This window comes from Glossina fuscipes, unplaced genomic scaffold, assembly GCF_014805625.2.
Source record: "Glossina fuscipes isolate IAEA_lab_2018 unplaced genomic scaffold, Yale_Gfus_2 42, whole genome shotgun sequence".
NCBI lineage: Eukaryota > Metazoa > Arthropoda > Insecta > Diptera > Glossinidae > Glossina > Glossina fuscipes.
The window spans coordinates 455,094-478,766 of record NW_023998426.1 but is presented as its reverse complement, the minus strand read 5'-3'; the positions used below and the strand labels follow the sequence as shown (position 1 = coordinate 478,766).

At 34.2% G+C, this 23,673-nt stretch overlaps 2 protein-coding genes across 2 annotated transcripts; one reads left to right on the top strand and one right to left on the bottom strand.

Annotated features, from left to right (window-relative positions):
* The first annotated feature begins 17,875 nt into the window (after nucleotides 1-17,875).
* LOC119636975 (mismatch repair endonuclease PMS2) lies at nucleotides 17,876-21,985 on the top strand. The gene is made up of 7 exons (XM_038032738.1): nucleotides 17,876-17,992; nucleotides 18,055-18,214; nucleotides 18,275-18,984; nucleotides 19,039-19,594; nucleotides 19,661-20,299; nucleotides 20,365-20,615; nucleotides 21,828-21,985. Exons 1-7 carry the CDS (start codon nucleotides 17,894-17,896, stop codon nucleotides 21,909-21,911), a joined length of 2,499 nt encoding a protein of 832 aa, XP_037888666.1. The 5' UTR covers nucleotides 17,876-17,893; the 3' UTR covers nucleotides 21,912-21,985.
* On the bottom strand, nucleotides 21,925-23,574 carry LOC119636976 (glutamate-rich WD repeat-containing protein 1). The gene is made up of 2 exons (XM_038032739.1): nucleotides 22,664-23,574; nucleotides 21,925-22,605 (listed from the first exon to the last, which is right to left on the bottom strand). Exons 1-2 carry the CDS (start codon nucleotides 23,386-23,388, stop codon nucleotides 21,966-21,968), a joined length of 1,365 nt encoding a protein of 454 aa, XP_037888667.1. The 5' UTR covers nucleotides 23,389-23,574; the 3' UTR covers nucleotides 21,925-21,965.
* Between the last annotated feature and the right edge of the window lie 99 nt (nucleotides 23,575-23,673).

The window sequence follows — 23,673 nt, the reverse complement described above, 5'->3', positions numbered from 1 at the left end:
TTTTTTAGTCTTTTTAAGAATGATGGTGATGCGTATAAAAGATTCGGTCACAACCGAATGAAATTTTCTCCTTTTCTTTTACATGATACTTCCATAGCTATACCGCAGAGATATCTATCTGCATACAAGTTCTTCAACAACAATTTAAGTGAAAATTTTATTCAAAGTTGTGTGAAAATTTCAAAAGCTAACACCTTCTCTTTGACAGCTTAAAACATTCAAATCAAAAAGGTCAAGAAACTATGCTAGGATTAATCATTAAAAATCTACCAACAAAAATCTCATAAGCATACCTTAACAAAACTTGTACCATACATATCTACATATATATATATATATATATATTATGCATTCATTCATGCTTAACGTATTCCGTCATATCACTACATATCATACATAAAACATGAACTCAGTTGCGTTCATTTGCCTGCAGGCAATGAACAGCATCAGTAATTCACTCACTTCCAGTTTCTCTCGCCTTTAAGCAAATTTAAATTAAAATTTTGCCAACATATGCTATGCAACAGAGTATAGCATGCTACTACTAACACATGTCAAAGAACTTTTTTGAATCTAAACGCACAGATACGCATTTACATATGCCTTTAAATTAGATTGCCTAAAAAGTATTGAGCCTAGTAAGGCAAAAACATAGAAATATGAATATGTCAATTGCGATATCTTGTGCGATCAATATTTTTTAAATGACTTAAATATGTGCATACGTCAGTTGTTCGTTTCATATTCATTAAATGCCTCAAAAGTTAATCATAAGAAAATATAACAATTATACCCACTAGCAAGGGACGGGTATGTATTCATTTTGTCAAAAGGTTCGCAACGTCCAGAGAAAATACTCAAAGACGCTATAAAGTATATATATATACGTGTATGTATATATGTTCGTGCAACAGGGTAATGGAGAGAAAGAAGTCGGGAGAGAGAAACATACAGAGAGTTGCCATAGATTAGTGGACTTGTGCCGTACAGCTAAGTTAGTATTATATATATGCCATTTATTATAGTTACACGGCCCAGTGCGGTCAAAATGCATACGAATCGTTGAAAACCGAAGTAGCCACTCTCGTCTACGCGTCTACGCATCAGCTCAAAATATGTATTTGCGATCAGCAACAAATTCTGCACCATTGTAAGCCTGTTCGTCTAATCGTCTGTCCATCTGTCTTTCTGCACAATATCTATATTAAATATTCGTTAGCTCGCCAGAAAAGGTTAATAGCGAAAATAGGTCGAATCAATCAAAGGGCACCTACTGTACAACATGAATTCAAAACATCTTTACTTTCAAAGGTCAAAAAAAAGTGGAGTTCTTGCTTGCTAAACACGGTCTAGAATGCCTAGAAAGCGGTAGAGATTTCCGCTTATATTCCTTGTGCGATCCTTCCTTTACCTGAATGATCACGCCCATACAGTCTTAAAGTGTACCAAAATATTGATTTTTTTATCTTTCTCTCATGTTAATATGAAGATGGCATATATAAAAGATTCCGTCAGAGCCGAATCTTCTTGTCTTGTGTTAAATTTATTCTAAACAAAAATTACATCAATTTTGTATTGTAGACAATATTTTTAATTAAAATCTAAATATGATCGATAAAAAAAAAAAAAAATTTTGCTTAAGGCAGTTATAAATAAGTACAAGTAAATAGTAACAATCACTTTGAGCAGCAACTTTATATCCACTATCTGAGGTAAATGCAAAAATGTCATTGAGACTTAATTTTAATTTCGTGCGTCTCACGTGTAAACGAATTCAATAAATGTTGAGCGTTTAGTTGTTGTAGTTCGTAAGGTGTTGGCAAAAATACTGTTATCTTCATGGTGAAGTAGAAACGTCAAAGGTATTGAATTTTTTTTTTTATTGATCTATGGAAATGGAATAAAACCATCAGCTTTTTCGATTAATTTACGGTATTTCAAGTTTCAATATCCGCTGGACTAATTAGTTAAGTTTCGAAGTACAATTCTGAGATCTCCAAACTTCAACTTGAGCATAGTATGTGGACTTACATAAAAATCTGATCTGATATCATCACACATATATCCCGCTACGAATATAGTATGCGGACACAAGACGGACTTTGTATCAATTAGTTTGTTACTTTCCCCTTTTATCTTACAAAATGTGACAAATATACGAAGGACTCCAATGCGGACACTACATGTAAAAAAATCACAATAAATTTTCTTAAGGGATTTTTGAAATAATTCAAGATCTTCCCATATAAAACGAACTAAATTCGAAGATGCACTAATCAACACTCTCTTGAATCTATATATGCGACGAACAAAATACCCAAATCTTTGATTGCAAAACTTTAGAAAATTCGAAGTGAACAATCCTAACCTAACTTTTTTCGTAAGACAATGCTAGTCCTGTTCTGTTCACCTTCTAGTTGCTGAGCTTATTTAGCTTCTTCTATGTACATATACTTTACCTCAAGTACTATCTTTCGTATAGATTTACTTGTTAATCTATTATTTACGATATAATATTAGGGATTACGGGATGTGAGAAGGAAATTATATACAACGCCCACTTAGTTATGTAAGAAGCGAACTTGATCAAATATTAAATTTGATAGTCTCAGCATCTATGTGAACACTACGGGTATTAAAAACTACTACAAAGCTACTACAAATCTTATTTATTATTTTATACAGTTATAAGTAAAGAGGAGATACCTAGCATAGCAGTAAGCAGCGGAGAATGGACAGAATAAACGAAGGGCAAAAGGATGGGAAAAGAAGGGAGATGACTTAGTGGAGAAACGGCGAGAAACTGTGATCAGTCGTTAAGCAGCAATCAGCGAATAAAGTTGCAAAATCGGTTGTTAAGCCGTAGTCGGCGGGTAAAGTTGTAAAATTAGTCGTTAAACAGAAATCGGCGAATAAAGTCTGAAGCCGCGCAGTCATTCAGTACTATGTTAATGTATATGTAACAACTACATACAAATGTATAACTATGTACATATAAATACAGGTCGAAGACTGGATTTGAAGCAATAGTTAGGTCAAAACTCTCCAATATCAGTTTTATCATAAAACAGGGTGGTTTGTATTACATAATAATTCTAATGCATGCAAGGTAATAGTACCGCCCTTAAGTCAATGCTGCTTTATTTGTATGCATGCAGACATGTAGTCTTAATTACCGAAATTTTCTATCCGTTACAATAATTTCATGCTAAAACAGGGTCGTTGAAGAACTAGAAAAAATTAAATTGTGTGCAGTTCAAAATTTTCATTTGACGCTTACATCACTGATTAATCACATGGTGAAATGAAAGATATTCTCAGCAGCTATGAAACGATTCATGAACGGAGTCTAAGTTCCTACGTCTAGTAGGTGAGGTGGAAACATAAAAAACGATGCTTCGAAAAGGATCAAATTGAACGTTATTAATATTGTTATAAAATTCGCTATTCTAAGATACAGTTCGCATCACTGGATCGTACATAATTTGAAATTGGAAAATTACTTAGGTGGAATTAACTGGATTTGGGATTTTCGTAACAATATATTATTGCGACACAAAAATTATGTAGTATATGTTTTATGTTTAATAGAACAAGTACGTAATTACATATAAATACTGGAGGGAAAAGAAAAGTGACTTTCAGCAGATTTCACGCATACAATTAATCTGCGTAGCTGATAGTTGACTCAGTAAAATTTATTTATTTATTTATCCATTTATACATGAAATTCAACTAAAGAAAATTGCAGTCGAATTCAGTGGATCTTAATAGAAAATCTTATACTAATTGTTTTAAAACTAGTAGACAATAAAATGGAAGGAAAAAAGAATAACAATAATAACAAATTAAGTTTAAAAATGAATTAAAAATTTAAAAATAATAATTCATGTATAAATAAATAAAAAGAGAGAGAAAAGAAGAAAGAGAAAAAAGAAAATAAAGCATGTACACAACTAGCACAGGAGCACACCCGCAACAAGGCCAGATCCAGGTTGCAAGTGAATCAGTAAACCATTCCAAATATGCATAAGCTTGGCAACCGACACGTTAACAACACAATATTATTTTATATAAAAAAAATGAGATATTAAGAATGAAATGTTAGTTCCAGTATGACGTAGGTAAATAGCGCATATTATGCAAAGCTGCTTTAATAGACTTTAAAGAATCCGATAATGAGAATAAGTCATAGACATCGTCTAGGTTTCTACAAACAACTCTGAGCGGGTTAAACAGCTCACAATGGTATTTACGTTGACTAAGCTTAATCAAGATAAAGTGCCTAGAGAAGCGGTTAGGGACATTAGAGCTTATCTCACCAAGTAATGGGGGCAAGTCAATAGTACCAATTATTACTTTGATTAAGAATGAAACACCAAGAAGCACCCTATTTTCATAAGGGCGAAGAGAGGCCATCGGGTCCCAAACCAAATTCCTAAGGGCAAACAGCAAGAATTGTTTTTGAACAGATTCAATTGAATCTACATAGCACCTATACGAAGGAGATCACACAACGGAGGCATACTCGAGTATAGAATGCGATCATGTTACCATCTATACTCTACATACGATGGTTGTTTTCCACGAAAACATATAAAAATATTGCAAGTACCTCTCGTTTCATAATTCTATAAGTACTCTAGTACAAGGATATCTGGTACAAGGATATACTAAGTTTGTGCGTGTGTATGCAACATCCAGAAGGACTTCAGAAAGCATGAGCTGTTATTGTAGCGATCGATTCAAAATCACTTTTCTTGCTTGTCTGTCCGTCTGAACGCACGTTTTCGACCACTTCCCATATAAAGCTTTGTCGATATATGAGTAAGCGTATGATGGTGCAGGGTCTTTAATGATCACTCACTATAATTTTCATTATTAGATTTTCTTCAAATTTTCTTTTTTTTAACTGTTATGTACTGTGTAAAATTCGTTGTGATTTCTCCAAAAAATGATCAAAAAATTGTGATTTTTTAAAGCCGCTTAAGTTGATATTAGGTCACAAAATGGCAAAATGTCACAAAATCAATTTAACTTTTGTTTATGACTAGGTTACTGTTGAGATGTTCCTTCGAATACAGTTGCAAATTAGTAAAGTTAGTTTGTCAGTGTAACTAATGGAAATGTAAACCCATCACTTCTAGCGTCCATAACAATGTTATACTTTGTCCTTTTTATTATTGATATAAATTCACTTTAATGTAAGAATTAATTTATTTTTATATAGTTAGTGAACAATAAACAAAAACAATCTTATTCTACATGACTTGACTATTCTTGCTAAAGAATGTAGCTCTAGTATAATGTAGCTCTGTGTATTTAAGAAAGTGGCGTGTATTATGGCGTGCTATGTATTAAGGCCTTAAACACATATAAGTTCATCAAGTGTATGGGATACGGCGTCATGATCGATAGCTGTTTCATCGACAACTTCCCCATAGACTACATAGCATCTACTGGTTTCAATTACAATTACTTTTGATCTTTTGATTACTAAAAGAGCGTGTAAGTCGAATTTTATCTAAATCTTAAAGGAGTCATTTAATCGTTCTAAGGTGTCCGCAAATCCTATAAAGAAATAAAAAAAAAAAACGTACAATAAAGGCCACTGTTAACTATTGTCATCTCACTGGAGAATTTATGAATGGATTCGTATATAAATCACATAGCGACAGTGACATACGTATCGTAATTTATTTCTTGCCTTCTCCACACACTTGCAATAGAATCGACTCAATTTTATGGCGTATCCTCACTTCATTAACATAAAAATTTAGGCAACGACAATTCCTCCATTACGATAATCATTCAACTCTCACCTCATTCAGGTACATAAAGACACTACGTTGCCATCATTCTTTGCATTTTTTGCATTTTTTTTTTTTTTTTTAACTTTTAACCTTAATGAGGATTTTCTTGGGAAACGAAAACATTTGTTACAAACTCTGACATTAAAATTTTAAAAATTATAAAGAAGAAGATCATTACCATAAATTGTGTCTTTTTTTGCAATACAACAACAACAGCATGCAATCAAATATTCAATACTAGATTATGATACCAGATGACATCGAAAATCTGTTTCATACAAATGATATATCATTTGGTTGATTTCGAATAGAAGTGTATTATTGTGAATTTGTTAAAATTTTAAAATGAAAAACATTTATTTATTCGTTCAAATCACTGGCATTATCTTCATCACCGTCATAATCTTCAAATTATATATCCTTACTAACAGTTTGAGTCGGCGGAAGCAATTCATAGTTCACGGCATTGATTTTTGAGCGACTTTTTCGGTTCTGGTTTACCACTTATCCGACATTCGCTTGATCGATCGGTTGTTTCCGGGTTGTACGCATAGATTCGAGTCCCCTCTTTAGTGACCATGCTTTTCATGACGTCCGGATAGCATGAAATCATCGCACATCACAGATATAGTAAAAATCGAAAAACACATTTTTGCATATTTGCAAAAGCACGTGTAACTCTATAGCAGCGGTGCATAATGACAAAGAACTCTACGTAGATTTCGAAGACAATAGTATTGACACACAAAACTATATACTTTCGTGATTTCAAAGTACCCAAGAAGCTTACAGCACCTTATTTTTCGATCACGGCAGTAAATAAATAAATTATAGGTGTGCAAATAAAATCTTTCCGTTTTTTTTTTTTTTTTTTTTGGCTTAAACTCAGTTTTATGAAAAAAATATACTTGTTACGAAATTTACGGGTTTAGAGGCGCAATGACCATTGAACCATTTTCGCAAATTTTCAAGTTCAACCGCCTAATAAATATGTTTGCATCCATTTGAATAACAGGTAATGGGAAGACGCCAGGTCTGGCGAATATGTTGAGTGGGATAGAACCGCCCAAACTTAGCTGAAATTTATTTTCTTGGTTTGCTTTCGTTGCGGACGGACGGACGTATGCAAATTTTATCCACCAGCCACTTTTTTATCCGTTTCGTAGGTTATTGCGTTTTCACTCCTAACTAACTTTGTCAATTCCGTAGCTTTTTTTTTCACGTTAATCCAGTTAAAAAGAGAGAAAATGCATCCATCCATCTCTTTTAAGCTTTCATATACAGTAAACGACGGCTTGTAAACAAATGAAACTTACATCATTCAAATATTAATATCTAAGTTATCTATAAGTGAAATTTCGGCAAAATTGAAAGCGTCAAATAGGTTCAGATACACTATATACACGACTATATAGACTTAATAAATAAAAGTGTCGAAAATGCCTTAAGGAATTTCCTCTCGAGAAATGTTAGACGACTGACGCTGAATTTCAATGCATACCTAATAAATAAAAGTGTCGAAAATGCCTTAAGGAATTTCCTCTCAAGAAATGTTAGACGACAATTAAGTTACATAACAAAATAGCAAAGAAATTTAAATGACTTCCACCACTTAGTCATTGTTTTTCAAAGAACTTTTTTGTCGTCTATCATTTTTGTTTTCCCTTTAAGTTGGATCAAGTTTTTAAGACACTTTAAGTTTAAATGCCTTAAGCTAAGTTAATACTAAGTCTTTCCTGTATTTAACTACAATGCTAATAACGGCTCTTGTTCACTGTTGATATTAGCAAAAAGAGAAGATGGAAAGGCAAAAAAAAAAAAAAAAAGAAAATGAAAGTAAAGAACACTTCGATTAATGATGAAGTGTCATTCTTTTGTCGACTGCAAAAAGTGTTGTGCTATCATTGATTGAAAGCGCAAATTGTCGGGCTTAAGTATACATTATTTATAAGTATAACAAAGTAATGTAAAGTAATTTTAAAGTTCTCTTGAAAATTGAAGATTTAATCGACAAGCATCCGCGTCAAAGTAGCAGATTTAATGCTACTATGTTTTTCAGAAAAACTAAAAAAACTTTTTCTTATTTGCCTGCCTTTTATTGTGAACAAGGAATAACTTGGAAAAATTTGTTCCCACCTCTCCTTACCTTCTTCTTCTTTAATAGAAAAACGATAACATTAATTTGAATAGGGTTTTTTGTTTTTTTGAGGAGGAGAAAGTACGCCTCGAAAGTAAGCACTTTTTTTTTCGGATGCAAATCTTTGTTCGGACGCCGCAAATACGAATTTTTGGAACAAGCAAAATTTCGGTATCTTTCCCTTTACACGTGCGTTTTTCTCACGTTGAATTCAAAATACTCGTTTTTAATAAGAAAACAACTTTTGGCAGCTCAACGCTTGCCAACGTCTGCCATTAGAAGTGGCAATTCTAAGGAATGCTAAAATATAAGCATCATGGCGTATGAGCGATATTTCCATAAAATGCAGCAAGTGAGAAAATTAGAATCGATTTTCGACCAGTATTCTGTACTCAACACCCACATCTTAAGCATAACAATTGAAAACACTACAGTCAGGCTAGGCCGACTATTAAATACCCTACACCACATTGTCCAAATTTTATTTTTCCTATAGAATAAAACATTAGTCGTTGTTTTTATATGAACTTATTATTATAAAACTGTTCATTAAACATTAGACCTTTTTGCAAACAAAGGCCGACTTTCCGTAAGAAAGTTCATCACAGCCAATTGTTATATCAAACTGCTATTATGAATCAATTTTCACCATAAATTATTAAAACTTACACTTTTCTATTTTGAGGTTTCCACTCGCAACATCGAAAGCGATTAAATCACGCAATTGAGATGATTCGGCCAGAATTAATCAATACAAGAGATGCCACTTGCCTTCACAGTAATACTAGGCAAAGCATATCTTTAATAACAGGGCAAAAATTGAAGACCAGATAGCTTCGATGCATTCAATTTATAGCGTGCACCTTATCCCAACCGATTACCATATGTTTCGCCTTTCGCAAAATTCCTCCAACAGTCTGAAGCTCACTTGAAAAGAAGCTTGTGAAAATCTGGACTTTTTGTCCTAAAAATCCATAAAGTTCTGCAGTGATGGGACACTATCAGTTCAATCAGAGAAGTGGTAAAGGGTTATCAATCCAAATGGCGCAGACTTAGTTCGATATGATTTGGGATTGAAAATATAAGAAAAATCTTTTTAAAGTTTGGTGAAAAAAATGTCAGGAACTTTTTCCTTGATCAATCATTATAACAGGAGTGATACGTCTATTATACCATTAGATTCTAATGACAGTTGCATTGCAGTTATAAAATAAATTGCTTGCGTTTTCATCGGAAAGGCGACAAAATTGTCGTAATTAAAATTGAAAAGGTTACATAAAATTAAGGCAATTATAGCAGCAACGTATATACTACGCTTTTAAACTCTACACCACTTGTGGTACAAGATATACTAAGTTTTATGCGAACGTATGCAACACCCAGAAGAGCTTGAAATAAATCCATCTTTTACTATACCAAATCGATTGAGAATCCTTTTCTGAATAGTATGTCTGTCCGTCTGTATCTGTCCAAGCAAATTTGAGTTCAAGCTATTGGTGGCAATTTTTGGGATATTTTAATGAAATCTGGCACACAGACACGTTTTAACCAAAGGACATTTGGATCGGTCCACTTTTCGACCACTCCACATATAACGCTCTATTTTGGAAAAAAAATGCAATTTTCAAAATTCTTGACAAAAAATTGGCTAAACAATAATATTTCGTAATTGTAAATTGGTTTAAAGACTTTGGCCTGGCTGGGGTAATTTTTTGAACCCACTCCGAACCGAAGTTCATATGACAAAAAGGTCTACCATTCAATGCTTTATAATGAGAATCAGATCGTAATATTAATTTAAGATAAAAAATAAAATTAAATATACCAAAAATTTTGACTTTTTGTATCCGATAAAAAATCAATTTTCATGAAATATATATAGGATAGGATAGTAGGACGCAATAGTCAAAATTTTATTATGTTATGATGAAAATTAATCCGTAATAGTAAATAAATTAACTGTGCTGAACAGTAATAAAACGTACCTCAATTTTTGAACATCTTGGGCATAGCCATACTTACACAAAGTAAGCCTTTATTTGCAAATACGTCTTTATAGACAATATACAGTTCCATAATAATAAGTTCATAAAGAAACAAGGGTGTAAGAATTGTGTTAAACAAGATGGTGTAGGGTATTTGTCTAATGTTTACATTTGCTATATTTGAATTAATAGCATCCCGATTATAGAAAACGTAAATAAATATCTTAACCTTTTTCCTATATTTTGTTTTTCAACTATGCGCACAAAGAGTTACAATTACATTTATCTAATGATGGCGTAAACTAAAAGGCACTCATTATGATAAAAAAATATTATCATTTTTCATAAATATTTATATGCATAAGAAGTTTAAATAAAATGAAAAATTTGTTTTCCCCCCTTACAAAGCACTTTTCAGAAATAATTTATTGCATATATTATCAATAGCACTTTATTTATATTGCACATGAACTAACAAGCAGAGTAAAGTAAAAAAGAAGAAGAAGAAGAAGAATTTACGGAGGGAGGGTGTGAACACATGCAAGTTGTTAAATCGATTTGTTAATAATTTCTATTGATTTCTATTAGAAATGATTGCCTATTGAATTATAAATCTTTTCGATAAATCCCAAAGCGAACGAGCAAAGGTAGCATAGCATAGTACATAGTACATAGTGCGCAGTATGTTTAATATTTTCCTGTAATTATGTACTTTGTAGTTGTATATCCATATCTACGTACGCACGCACCAACTTACCAAAAGTTGAAATGTAAGCGTAAAGCATAACAACACAACCCAGTAAATATCGTTAATATTTAATATAAATGCAGTAGAGAGACGAACTACTTTTATATAAAGCAATGAAATGGTAAAGTGTTTAATGTAATCACATATATGTATGTATGTTAAAATATTGGCTAAGGCCGGCAATTTGTTGTACCCTTCAATGAAGGTAACTCCCCCATTCACTTTGCTGCATCATTTGTAACTCGAAGAATTGCTCGACCGATAGTTTGCTACACTCGTTATACACTCGTGTTTAATCTAAGCATCTAAGAATCGGAGATCGTTAAAGACAAATAGAGCCGAAGAAATATCTCTTTGATGTTCGAATGCTCACGAATTCCTCAATAATCTAGGAAAAGGAATCGATGATCGTCCGTTCGCATCTATCTTTGATGGTCGAATACTATAGAATTGCTCAACAGTGTCTCCCATATATCTACATATCCGTGATTAAACTAACAAACAAGCCGGAGAAGAGCTGAAACCGGAGACCGATATATCTCGGGGATGTTCGAATACTCACGAATTACTCGGCCGTAACTCGGTTATATATATGTGCACGTAATTAATCTGACAAAACAAATCAATCGACGTTTGCCCCTACATATATTGGATGTTCGATTGCTCACAAATTGCTCAGCCGAGACATTGCTATATCTATGTACTCGTGATTAACCTAAGATATGGAATCGATTGTCGTTCATGGGCGTACATCTGATATGTTCGAATGCTCACGATTCGATGTTCGATTACTTAGAAATTGTTAAGCCGAGATTCGGCATACTCGCGATTAGTTTAGAAAATGGAACCGGTTCGATTCGTTCGTCCCTACGTACCTTAGATATTTAAATACTCACGAATTCCTTAGCCGAGACTCTGGTATATCTATACATGTGTAATTAATGTAGGCAAAGGAATTGATGATCGTCTGTCCGCATATATTTTGGATATTCGAATACTAACAAATTGTTCAGCGGAGACTCTGCTGTATACTCCCTATTAACCTAAAAAATGAAACCGATAAGTGTCCGCCCGCATAAGTATTGAATACTCAAAGCATCCAAGTTCGAAAATTTTGCATTAAAAAGCTAGACTATGACAAGTTAATCCAATTTATTTATTTATTTCAATTTACAGTAATTCTTATATATATTCTTTATAAGTAGACTTTGTAAAAAACCTTCGTGTACCCTTAATAACATAACGACTCAATAAAGATTGAAAAAAAATTTAAAGTTTTTTTTATATTTTCACTAATAACACAATAATCGTTGATATCGAACTGAAATTGATCTGGCTGCCAAACAGCCCACAATACAAATGTCATGATATGTAAGCGCAATATCAGATGGAATAGATAGTAAGTGTATCCCATATTCGTTCTCAGACTAATAAAATTTTTTTTTTCGTTTTCTTAAATAATGCCTGCCATGACAACATTACTACGTTGACATTTTATATATCTTACACGTGCTGGCATGGAAGGTAAATGGCAAATGTATTTATAATAACATGAGTTTATATCCAAGGATTATTGAGCATATAGATGTAGATACAAAGTAGAGCCTTAAAAAATTTTGATTATTTACATTTAATGTTTATGTATGCAACGTATGTCTCGAAGTCGCAAAAACGTTATGCTACAAAGAATAAATTATTCATTAATGGACTGCCTTTATTAGTTTATAGTTAAGTCTAAATCTAGAAGCATTTATTAGTTGGAATAAATCTGCGTTTAGTAGTACAGGGTTAAGAACAATTGTGGGAGCAATTACCTTCGAATACATGTAAGGAATAAAATTTGCGCTATAATATCAACTATTAATGCAATTATACCCTACACCATTTGTGGTGCGCAAGAGCATATTAAGTAAGTTAAGGATGTATGTAATACGCAGAAGGACGTAAGGTAGACCTACCTTTTGCTTATCCGTCCATTGGCCCTTTTGATGTCTCTTTATATATTCATGATGTACTGGCGTGCTTTTGGCGCAAAAACGAACCTCATTGAAAATAGATTGAATTGGATCACTTTTTCGAGCACTCAAAATCCCCCCACAAAAATCATTGAGCATTTTAAATTATTGTAAAAAATTTATATCGGATCGAGCACTCCTCACGCAATCGATCCTTCAAAAACTGAACATTTATACAGTAAAAATATCTCAACATTTCATGGTGAAAATTCGTCCATAAGCGTAACGTTCAGTATAGGAATTGACATTAGCGAATTTGGACCACATGGGTCTATTTTTTGTGTCCCATCTCATATGAGGCTTCTTGTATAAAATAAGTTTTTATGTGTGATATTTGATGAAAGAGATTAGTTCACAAGCTGTAATCTCTTTCTTTCGCCAATTCTTTCTTATTACTCGTATAGCAGACATTCCCTCAGTGGTTGGTAATATTACCTTTTTTACCTTTTCCTACAAGTTTTCTTTCTAAACATTACGTAACTCCCAAAACTAGTACCTTCTTGAAGGGTGAGTCAATTTTCTTTAACATTTATCGACCTTGGGTCACTCTTTTTCCTTCAGTAAGAGACCAGGGAGCGGCGCGACATAGAACAAAATCCGCACGATCCGCAATGCCATGATAAATCTGGGCCTCATGAAAACATTTGAAACGGGTTAGGCTTATAGGGTAAGCTTCAACGCCACCAAACCCCAAAGCTGCTTCCTAACGCACAGGAAAAGTGATGAACAACTCGCCAATGGCTTCGATTTTTAAAACAGTGACAAAAATCCTTTACTGCAGTCGATATCCGTACCATTCACGCCATCTATACCCGGCGAAAATTAGGCTCGCATGCGTGAGCGGGGAAATCCAAACTTTAATTGGATGCCTTCTACCGCGTACAGCGCAAGGCTTAAGTGCTCATGGGTCAAGAGTTCCGATGCAATGTGGACTATGTTGTGCTTATGTACAGGTACGTCCAGAGCAAGTGTTCTGCAGAGATGAAAGAAATTTTTCCGTCAAGACTACACGGCGTTCTCAGCGACCCCACCCGCTTCTTCTGAATTTGCCTGTATATCGCATAACACACTGCTGCGACTTGTCTTTTTTACGTCTACTGCCCGCCCTTAGAACAAAATACCAACAGTGGTCTTTCCCACCGTCCCTGATGCCTCCGTCGAATGCTCGCAAGCACTACAGCGTCCAGAAGGACATGAGGTAGATCCAATTATTATTCAGAATCACTTTCTGAATTGATCTAAGCTTGTCTGTCTGTCTGTCCATTTTCTTTTCTTTGGTTTAATCTACAGGCCTCAGTTGTTGAAATATTTCGATGAAACTCCGTAAACCGATATGTTTCTCCGTTGAGAACGGAACACACCCCATTTAAAGCCTTACTTGTAAATGTCGTTATATAAATAACTATATTAAACGAACCGGTATAGGGTGTTTAACGTCGCGACGCATACCACTGCAGTGTTTTCATTTGCTTTTTTTTTGGTTTTAGAGAAACTCCACTTCAATTTATGCATGATTTTTATTGTGCACAAGTTATTGACCCTTGAGATGAATGATATTTTCCTCATTCTGTTCGCTTACCCAGAAAAAAAAAAAAAAAGAAAAATATTGAAAAAGAATTCAAGTCAGGTTTCCTTCACACTCAAGAGATGTTAAGTTTAATTTATTTGTAGCGTATAAAGTCATGGAAATTTCTGGTTTTCCGGACATGTACAATATTAAGCACTTTGTCCTGATGATAGCATGAAAATAAATCTTGAATTTTCATTTAATTAAAAAGTTCTTATATGAAGCTCTTAAAAGCAAATAAAAAAAAAAAGTAGGAAGAAGAAGCAAACAGCACAAATTTCCAAGTTTGAAAAAGTTTTACATCATCATTTAAGAAAGTTTGAAATAAAAATCAAAAATCTTTGCAAAATTTTTACCAAAAGGGGTAATGAACAACTTTTATTAGATTTTATATATGCATAAAGTAATTTTATGAATAATTGTCTTAATTTATACCATGTGAAAGTGTTTTTTAACACATATTTCTTCAAATAGCTAATATAATTAAAGCAACAATTTATTCGATGATATGATGCTCTTTGGGGAATAATTACTAAAGCAATGCGGTCTACTCTATGTAAGAGCGAAAGTGTTTGAAGTGAAAATTTACTCATTTGTGATAACAAGTTTTCAAAAAAGTGTTTTGCATATTCATTTTTATATCCTACATCAAATTTGTGCACTTTTTACACAACAAAGGGGAAGCCTTAGGAAAGCCTCCATTGCGTGTTATACGGATCGGCACAGAATCACTTTCTTAACCGATCTAAACTTGTCTGTCCGTTTGTGTTTGTGTAAATGTATCGTTCTTGGTTAGTGTAGTGTTTTTACTTGTTGTCTTTGGAAAAAGGGATAAAAAGAGGACAAAATTTAGACTAAGAGTACACACTACCGACTGGAAAAACAAGGGGAAAGGAAATATAGAGTCTTTTCTCAATGTGAGTGAACATTTTTTTTTACGACTTTCGCTATACAAATTCATTACAGCGACTTAACTTACACTTAGCTTCATTTCCACCAGGAATTTTAAGTGATTGATAGAAATTGCTGAGCCATTTTCCGCAAAGGTCCTAGTTTTTCCAGCGGAACTCGCAAGATCTTAATTATATAAATGAAGCGTACATGTTACAATGTCGTTTAATAATACAGTTAACATATTGACTTTGATCTTGTTGGAACGTATGGCATGTCATGCAATATAGTAAGTGGCTTTGTTTAATAAATATCTTAAAAAAAAAAAAAAAAAAACGATTAAGAAAGATATATTGGGCGAGGCTGTATCTCGCATATCCCACTATTTGGCCCGGCATTGTTAGGATGAAAAGTAATCCTTCGTCTTTATTCTCTGCCGATTATTTCTGAACGCTTTAATCCAATTCCATTTGAATTGTTAGCATTGCTCGTTGAGAGTAGAGAGAGTGAAATTAATCGTTCGTCTTATATTGTTGAGAGTGACACTTTTTCTTTACTTATTCTAAACTTTGTACTTTCTTCTATCTATTAAGAGAAAATATAGGATCAAGTTTTTTTCTCACCTTTTTTAAGAATTGTTTGAATGTAACAATGGCTCAACCGTTAATCGCGGTCAAATGCCACAAAAATCGTTATGCAAAATATTATAAATAATGTTCAATTATTTATATCGTTGTATGATATTGTGGAGTAATTATTATCTGTTCCTCTATCTCTCTTTTTAATTACAAAATTTTCCCTATCACCTTTTCTATGTTCATCCATCAAAATGCATTATATGAAATAAAATAATACCTTAGGGTTTTATTTTGAAAGTTATCCGGCAAAGATATCTTCTCTGTTACTAACGCAACTACATACATGTATAGATGATAAGTGCATAGTTGTGACCAAGTTTTTGATTGATAACTAAATTGATTGGTTTTGATAAAAATAACTAAGTTACTTATCTATGTGCACACATTTATAGGTATATACTGAGTGACCAAACAAGGCACAGACGTCAGGAGATTAAGTAAACAATGCACACACTCATGCATGCATGTACAAATACATAAAAGTTCATCATATCCTCATTTAAAATTGCTATGCAAGGTATGCTATTCATAGTACATAGATCGGTGACCTAATGATAAAGATATCTTCATATTTGCTTACTAATAACACTTTATACGAAAAGTTAATTTTAGTAGTCATTTAATACAGTGCGAATTAAATTATAAATTATTAAGAATTTACTTTCTTCACTTTAGCTATACAAAAGTGACTTAGAGCCCAGGGTTTAACGCGAAAGTATAGGAATTGTCGTAGTTTTGAGCAATTGTTTAATAGAAAGCACTTTCATCGGGACGAATCGTGCATATACATCTCCTTAAGTAAGATCGCAAAAATTCTTGTTTTGCATACCCATAAGCGGAAAGCGAACACTTAAACATACCCGTCCATCTCAAATTCATATTGTCCTTATAGGAAAGATTGTAGTTGATATCTGCTCTACAAGGCCCTGATTTGAGATGAGCATGATCGTTTATGTAAACGAGATGCGTCCGTACACATCTACCAAAAACAAAAATTATAATTTATTACGTAAAATAGGTATCGATCCCGAATTAATCTTAAATCCACAGTCTCTGATAGTTAACGAAAATACGCGAAAACTGTAGAAACGCAAATATATACCAACTTTCACCGCAATTCCTCCGATCGCAAGTGCCTTAACAAAAAGTGACAAAAGCACAACTAATGCACAACTGATATAAACTAATCGGACTCTGATGTTGGCAGCAAAGATAAGACATAACTTAAAGGCCCCGCGATCGTGTCTTAGACGAGTGGATCGGGGGAACGTATGGGTTTGCGAATATAAGACATAACTTACATATATATTGGGGTCTCGATTGACACCATCGAATGAAACTATGGAGAAGAGAAAGAGAAAAGCAATAACGCAAAATATATGCAAGAAAAAATAAGAAAATTCATGCAAAATAACAATTACAATTTCTCAGTTACTTCTATACAAATATTATCGTCATTCAAAAATTTTCTTTGCATAAATATTATATTCTCTTTTTAAATAGCTTAGTATTCAAAAATTATTAGCATATTTTTCACAAGAAACAACGACAGGAAATCATTTATCAGATACACTTACCGGAAACATCGCAGGTGCTTAAATAAGCACATCACTCTTGAAAATTTATTTTCAATTAACCGAATTCAAATATTGTCCCCATTCTTTTACTACTCTAATTATTCACGCATCATTTAAGCATTATAATAACTGTTTTTATTACACATTTTTCACAGAAAAAGTTTTCTACGAGAAACACGCGCCAAGACTAACTGCTGCTACTTTCAAATCCGCCAATCATAAGTAATTGATATCGTAAACGGAATTGAATGCAATTTTAAGTATTTCCTCAGAGAATTAAATTTTATTAATGATTATTGTATGAACATTTAAAAAATATATTTTATAGCACATAATATTTTCAATGCTTGCTAGAAATAAAGACTTTTACCAACTCGCATATCTCTCATTCATAACTATAAACTGGCAATGCCGCTCGTTCCTCTTCATCGAACTAAACAAGTCTGTTTTTATTTTCTGTAAAATTGTAAATACGCGCTCAATTTTGTTATAATCGCATAAAAAACTTTTTAAAAAAAGTATATGGCTGAGGATATAATAATACCTGAACCCACGGAGGCTGAATCAGCTGCTATTAAATCCATTAAAGAAGAAGATGTGCATAAAATCTGCTCTGGCCAGGTACCTAAGATATTCTGAATCGAACGGCTGCCAAAAAGAACTAAGTGTGGATTCAATTTTAGGTGATTTTAACATTGGCTGTAGCAGTTAAAGAACTTGTGGAGAATGCATTAGATGCAGGGGCCAAAAACGTTGAAGTGAAGCTTAGAGATAAAGGCTTAGAAGCAGTCGAAGTTTGTGACGATGGTTGTGGAGTCCAGCCAAATGACTTGGGGAGCATGAGTAAATTGTATTAGATTGTCTAAAATAATTTACTTTTTAATAAGTTTTGTAATTAATTAGCCGCCAAATATCACACTTCGAAAATTCAAAAATTCCAAGATCTCCAATCTATAGAAACATTTGGTTTTAGGGGCGAAGCTTTGAGCTCTCTCTGTGCTCTCACGGAAATGTCTATAATAACACGCCATCGCGATTGCACTGAAGCAATTAAAATTGTCCTAGATCATAAAGGAAAAATAATATCTCGCTCTTGTCATACACGCGCTCCAGGAACAACGGTTCTGTTAACTAACCTCTTTGTTACTTTACCAGTACGCCGTAAAGACTTTGAACGCAATATTAAGAAGGAATTCGCCAAAATGTGCCAGATTTTGCAAGCATACTGTTTAGTATCCACAGGAATACGCATACGTTGTACGAATCAGGCGGCAAATGGTGCTTCTTCACTGATTATGATGACACAAGGTCGAGAAGACGTCTTAAGTAATATATATGCAATATTTGGGAAACCAAAATTAGGGGAAATTATAAAATTGGAATCTCCCTTAAAAGATAATAAGGGCGATATTCTAACCCAGGATGAATTAATTTCAGCATTGCAAGCAAATGCAGGCGATAACGCAAACATAACAAAAGAAGATATTTCTTCATTATATAGTAGGGAATTTGAATTAGAAGGTTATATATCTAGTTGTGCCCACGGTTCTGGGCGTTCATCGAAAGACCGACAATTTTTCTATGTCAACTCTCGTCCCTGCGATTTGAAGAATGTAAGTTTATTCGGAATAATTAAAAACAACTTTAATGTGCCCTTTTTCTTTCAGATATCCAAGGCTGTTAACGACTGTTATCACTCCTTCAATAATTCTCAATATCCCTTCGTTTATTTGAATATTATTACCAGCCGGCAAGAAGTTGATGTTAATCTAACCCCTGATAAACGCCAATTGATGCTTAGCAATGAGAAGCTTTTGTTATCTCTTGTGAGGAGATCTCTTCACCTCACTTTTGATCAGATACCTGCCACCTACAAACTTCAAAATACGACCATTTCAGATATGCAGTCTCAAGCAAATAATGCTGATCTGGAAAGTATTGATCTAATACCACTGAGTACGGCGGAAAAATTTCGCAATGTGCTTTCGCAATGGAAACGTACCGGGGATACGGCGGGCAAGGCTCCCAATGTTACCACAAAACGTAAATGTTTAGATGAAATCACAGCAAGGACTTTAAAGATGCAGAAGATACATCAATTTTTAAATACAGAAGATATTAAACCCACCGGAGAATATGATTACAAATCCGATCCAGAGACTGATGAAGAGGGCGATAAAACGATTCAATTTGATGAAATGCAATTAAAGCAAGAATCGAATGGTGAGAATGCATATATGTAGCAATGTCTATAACAAAGTTTTTACTTTACTTTTTGGAACTTTCTAGCTTTTGATGAACTTGTTCAAAGAACAGACTGTAAAATTCTTACTCCCAAAAGACCTGTTTGTAACTTTGTTGACCAAAAATCTTTAAGCAACTCCGACATAAGTCCTACTAACGACGTTGCTTCAAAGGATGATAATGCCGCCCGACCCGTAATTGAACTCGATGTTAGCGATTCGGAAACTAAAGAACGTTCTAACATTTCTAGTCAATTTTTCGTTACTCTTAAAGAAATCGAAGATAGCCTTAAGGCTGAGGACGCCCTAAAATCTGAGAGGGAAAGCAGAGCTAAATTAGAACGTCTACGCTTTAAAAGCGAAATAACGCCCAGTCAAAATAAAACTGCCGAAGATGAGCTGCAAAAAGAGATCTCGAAATCAAGCTTTGCGCGTATGGATGTGATTGGACAATTTAACTTGGGTTTTATTGTATGCAAATTAGATAGTGATTTATTCATAATCGATCAGCACGCTACAGATGAGAAATATAATTTTGAAATGTTACAACGCACGACGCACTTACAATTTCAAACCTTAGCCTTACCTCAAACGCTGGAACTAACCGCTGTCAATGAAATGACGCTCATAGAAAATTTACCGGTGTTCGAAAAGAATGGTTTTAAATTTAGCATCAATTCAAATGGTATATGCTAACAAGGTCTAACTCTCAGATCATGTTTAATGATCCCTTTTTGTGTAATTTTTCAGCGCCTCCAACCAAAAAGGTAAGCCTATTAGGCAAACCGTTTAGTAAGAACTGGGAGTTTGGTAAAGAGGATATAGATGAATTAATATTTATGTTACAAGATGCTCCCGAGGGTACTGTATGTCGTCCCTCGCGCATTAGTGCCATGTTCGCTTCAAGAGCTTGCCGCAAGTCCATTATGATAGGAACAGCATTAAAAAAGTCCACAATGAAACAACTCGTACAACATATGGGTGAAATGGAGCAGCCTTGGGTAAGCTTTAAATGAAACTACGTTCCAATTTTCATAACATACAGTTATTTTTTTGTAGAATTCACTTCTACTCTGCTTTTATAGCATAAGACATATAGGAAAAGAAATATAAACCATGTCAGTCTGTTTATATGTTAATATTCGGAAATACGACTTCAAAACTTTGTTCGAAAGCTTAAACTGATAAAGTGATTTTCCTTCTCTTGTGCTTTCCTTAGGAAATGTTTGAAAATCAACAGAATCGAGAAAAAGGCTAGAAATTAATCTGTTGTCATTGAGTTAATTTACATATAAAGAAAAGACAGAAGAAAAGAAGATTAGGCAAACTTAGGATCACAATAGACTTCAGCTTCAAGCAAATATTAGGTGTTTGCAAAAATTTTAATCACTTTTTCATTGGAAGATTGCTATAATATAGATTAAACAAAATGATTGCCATCATTTTCTACAACGTTTTACAATATTTTCGGCAACAGGGCTATATCATGCCGAAAAAACTTATATTGATTTGGCAGCAATCCATCCACCGACCCATTTTCGGACTTATTCAACTTCGCAGGCCCGACAAGCGTACCAGACAAGCAATGCTGTACCAATCTGAACAAGGGGTTAATTAGGGGACCCTATATCTGAGGAGTACTCTGGGTGTGGCGGAACTTCCTATTCGAGCTGCAACAGTGTAGCCAATTCACGTTGGCACTTTTAAACCGTTGACATTAAAACCGACGCTTGGAATATACGGGAATAGCATAACCGTAAGCCTGTGAATGTGTTTGGTCGATCCCGACAAAAGTAATGAATCTGCAGGATGAATTTTGGGAGTTTCATTGTTAGTGTCGAATAAATCAATAATATAAGGAAAATTGTTATTTTATGCACGAGAAGACCAAAACCATCGTTTTCAAATGTTGCGTACACTTGTCTTTCCCATTTCTGTATCATTTTTACCTGTAGAAGTCGCTGATCAAAACTTTTGCAAATGCCTTACAAACAAAATCGTAGCCAATTAATTTTCGGGCAGCGTTTACTTTATGTGGTGATTTTAAGCCGAAGTTTACGATTGGCATGTTATAGTTCGAAAGCTGCTTTTTGAACTTCACAAATCTAGGAATTATCTTCACGTTGTTGTATATGTTTTATGATACATACATATATTTCTTATTTCGACATTTATTCAGTAAACAACGTCTTTTTTTTTTTTCTTTTCTATAGAATTGTCCACACGGGCGGCCTACGATGCGGCATCTAATAAACACAGCAATGCTATTGGATACCGAAATCAATGAAGATAATTAAAATTTTTAAGCTTTAACTGTAAATTTCATTTTTTATTTTATTTTAATAATCATTTCATACGCTTATCGTTCGGAATATATTGAAACCACTGTGAGCTGTTGATAATATTACCCCTGGCAATTGAGGATGCCAATGCAATTCCTTAATCTCTTTCTGCCCCTGATGTATGAACAATAATTGCGGTGGTAGATTCTCTAAATCGTTATTATTTTGATTTTGTGCCGGCGTTGTTTCGTCATCTTTTTCCACAGCCAAATCCCAAAGAGCAATTTGATCATCATCACCGCCCGAAGCCAATACCGTACTATCTTTAGGATTCCATTCAACTGTAGTAATATGGTTGGTATGATGTTTAAAAGTAGCAACAGGTTTTTTGCTCTTAAATTGCCTTAAATCCCAAATATGGAGGAAGCCATCGTCGCCGCCACTAGCTATGAAAGGTTCTGAATTATTCCAGGAAATTACATTGATATCACTTTCATGGGCATTGTCGCAGGTCAGCATGCAAGCTTTTTGTGGCGCGGCACGGCAATCCCAAATACGTATAGATTTATCTACTGAACATGACGCTAAAACACTACGTTCGTTAGGGCTCCATTGTAAATCCTCAATAGAAGCGGTATGACCAATTAAGGGACGCTGATCCACTTTCCATGTGCCACCCTCTAAAGGTGACCAAATGTGTAAATCTCGTCTAAAAGGAAGCAAACAATTACTAAAGCACACAATGCCTAGCAATTGAAAAATGTTACCTGCAGTCACCAGTCGCTAGAACACCGTCAACGCAAGGGCTCCAATCTATAGCAAAACCTTCCTGCTGATGACCACTGAAGGAGAAAATCGGATGTACTGGGTCATTTGCAACATCGCGTTCGTATTGTTTCAAAAGTTGTATATCTTCAATTGCCTGCAATTGTTTTGATAAATTCCAAATATTAACACGACCTAATTCACTCCAACTAGCGGCATATATCGTATTCCCTAATCGGCGGGCTCTCACGCGATTCACGCAACCTTGATGCTTAATAAGAGCACATGACATCTGGGGTTTCTTCAGTTCTTCCTTATTCGTCAGATCGTCTTCATCGTCCTCCAATTCTTCGTCATCATTGTCTTCACCATTAGGTTTTTCTTGCGTTTTATGCAAGTTATGCATTTTCATTACAATTAAATTATTAACATGTGTCCGCGCAGCTTGTGTTCCAGCGACTATGTAGGCAGTTAAGGGATACCGTTCCCTTTCTTCTCCTAATTCATCAGATATAATATCGAAGCTAAGGCAAGGCGCGCCAGTAGACGCTTGATGTAACATTACATATGCGGATTCATCACAAACCAACTCTTCGTCGGCTTCCAAAGGTAATCCGGGAAGATAAACTTTTTGATCTTTGTCTTGATCTTGGTCTTCATGCGGGTCTTCTTCATCACTTTCAGCATCCTCCGGTTCAACAACTTCCATTTCTAGATCTTGATCCATTTTGCCTCCGCACAAGTTTTTTATATTTTATCTTTTCGGTTTATGTAGAAAAGTGAACAATCTACTGGGGGTTTCTTTAAATTTTGTAAATCAGCACGTGAATTCTTTTTTCTCTCTGACACAGAGTTATTGTTAGTTTAGAATAAATAATCGCACAGGGCTGTTACGACTGAGTACTAATTCACAATACAAGAATTAAAACGGAAAAGTGTATATCTAAAGGAAACAATAAAAACAATGGTACATGATTATTACAAAAGACATGATGATGAGCTCATAACTTTC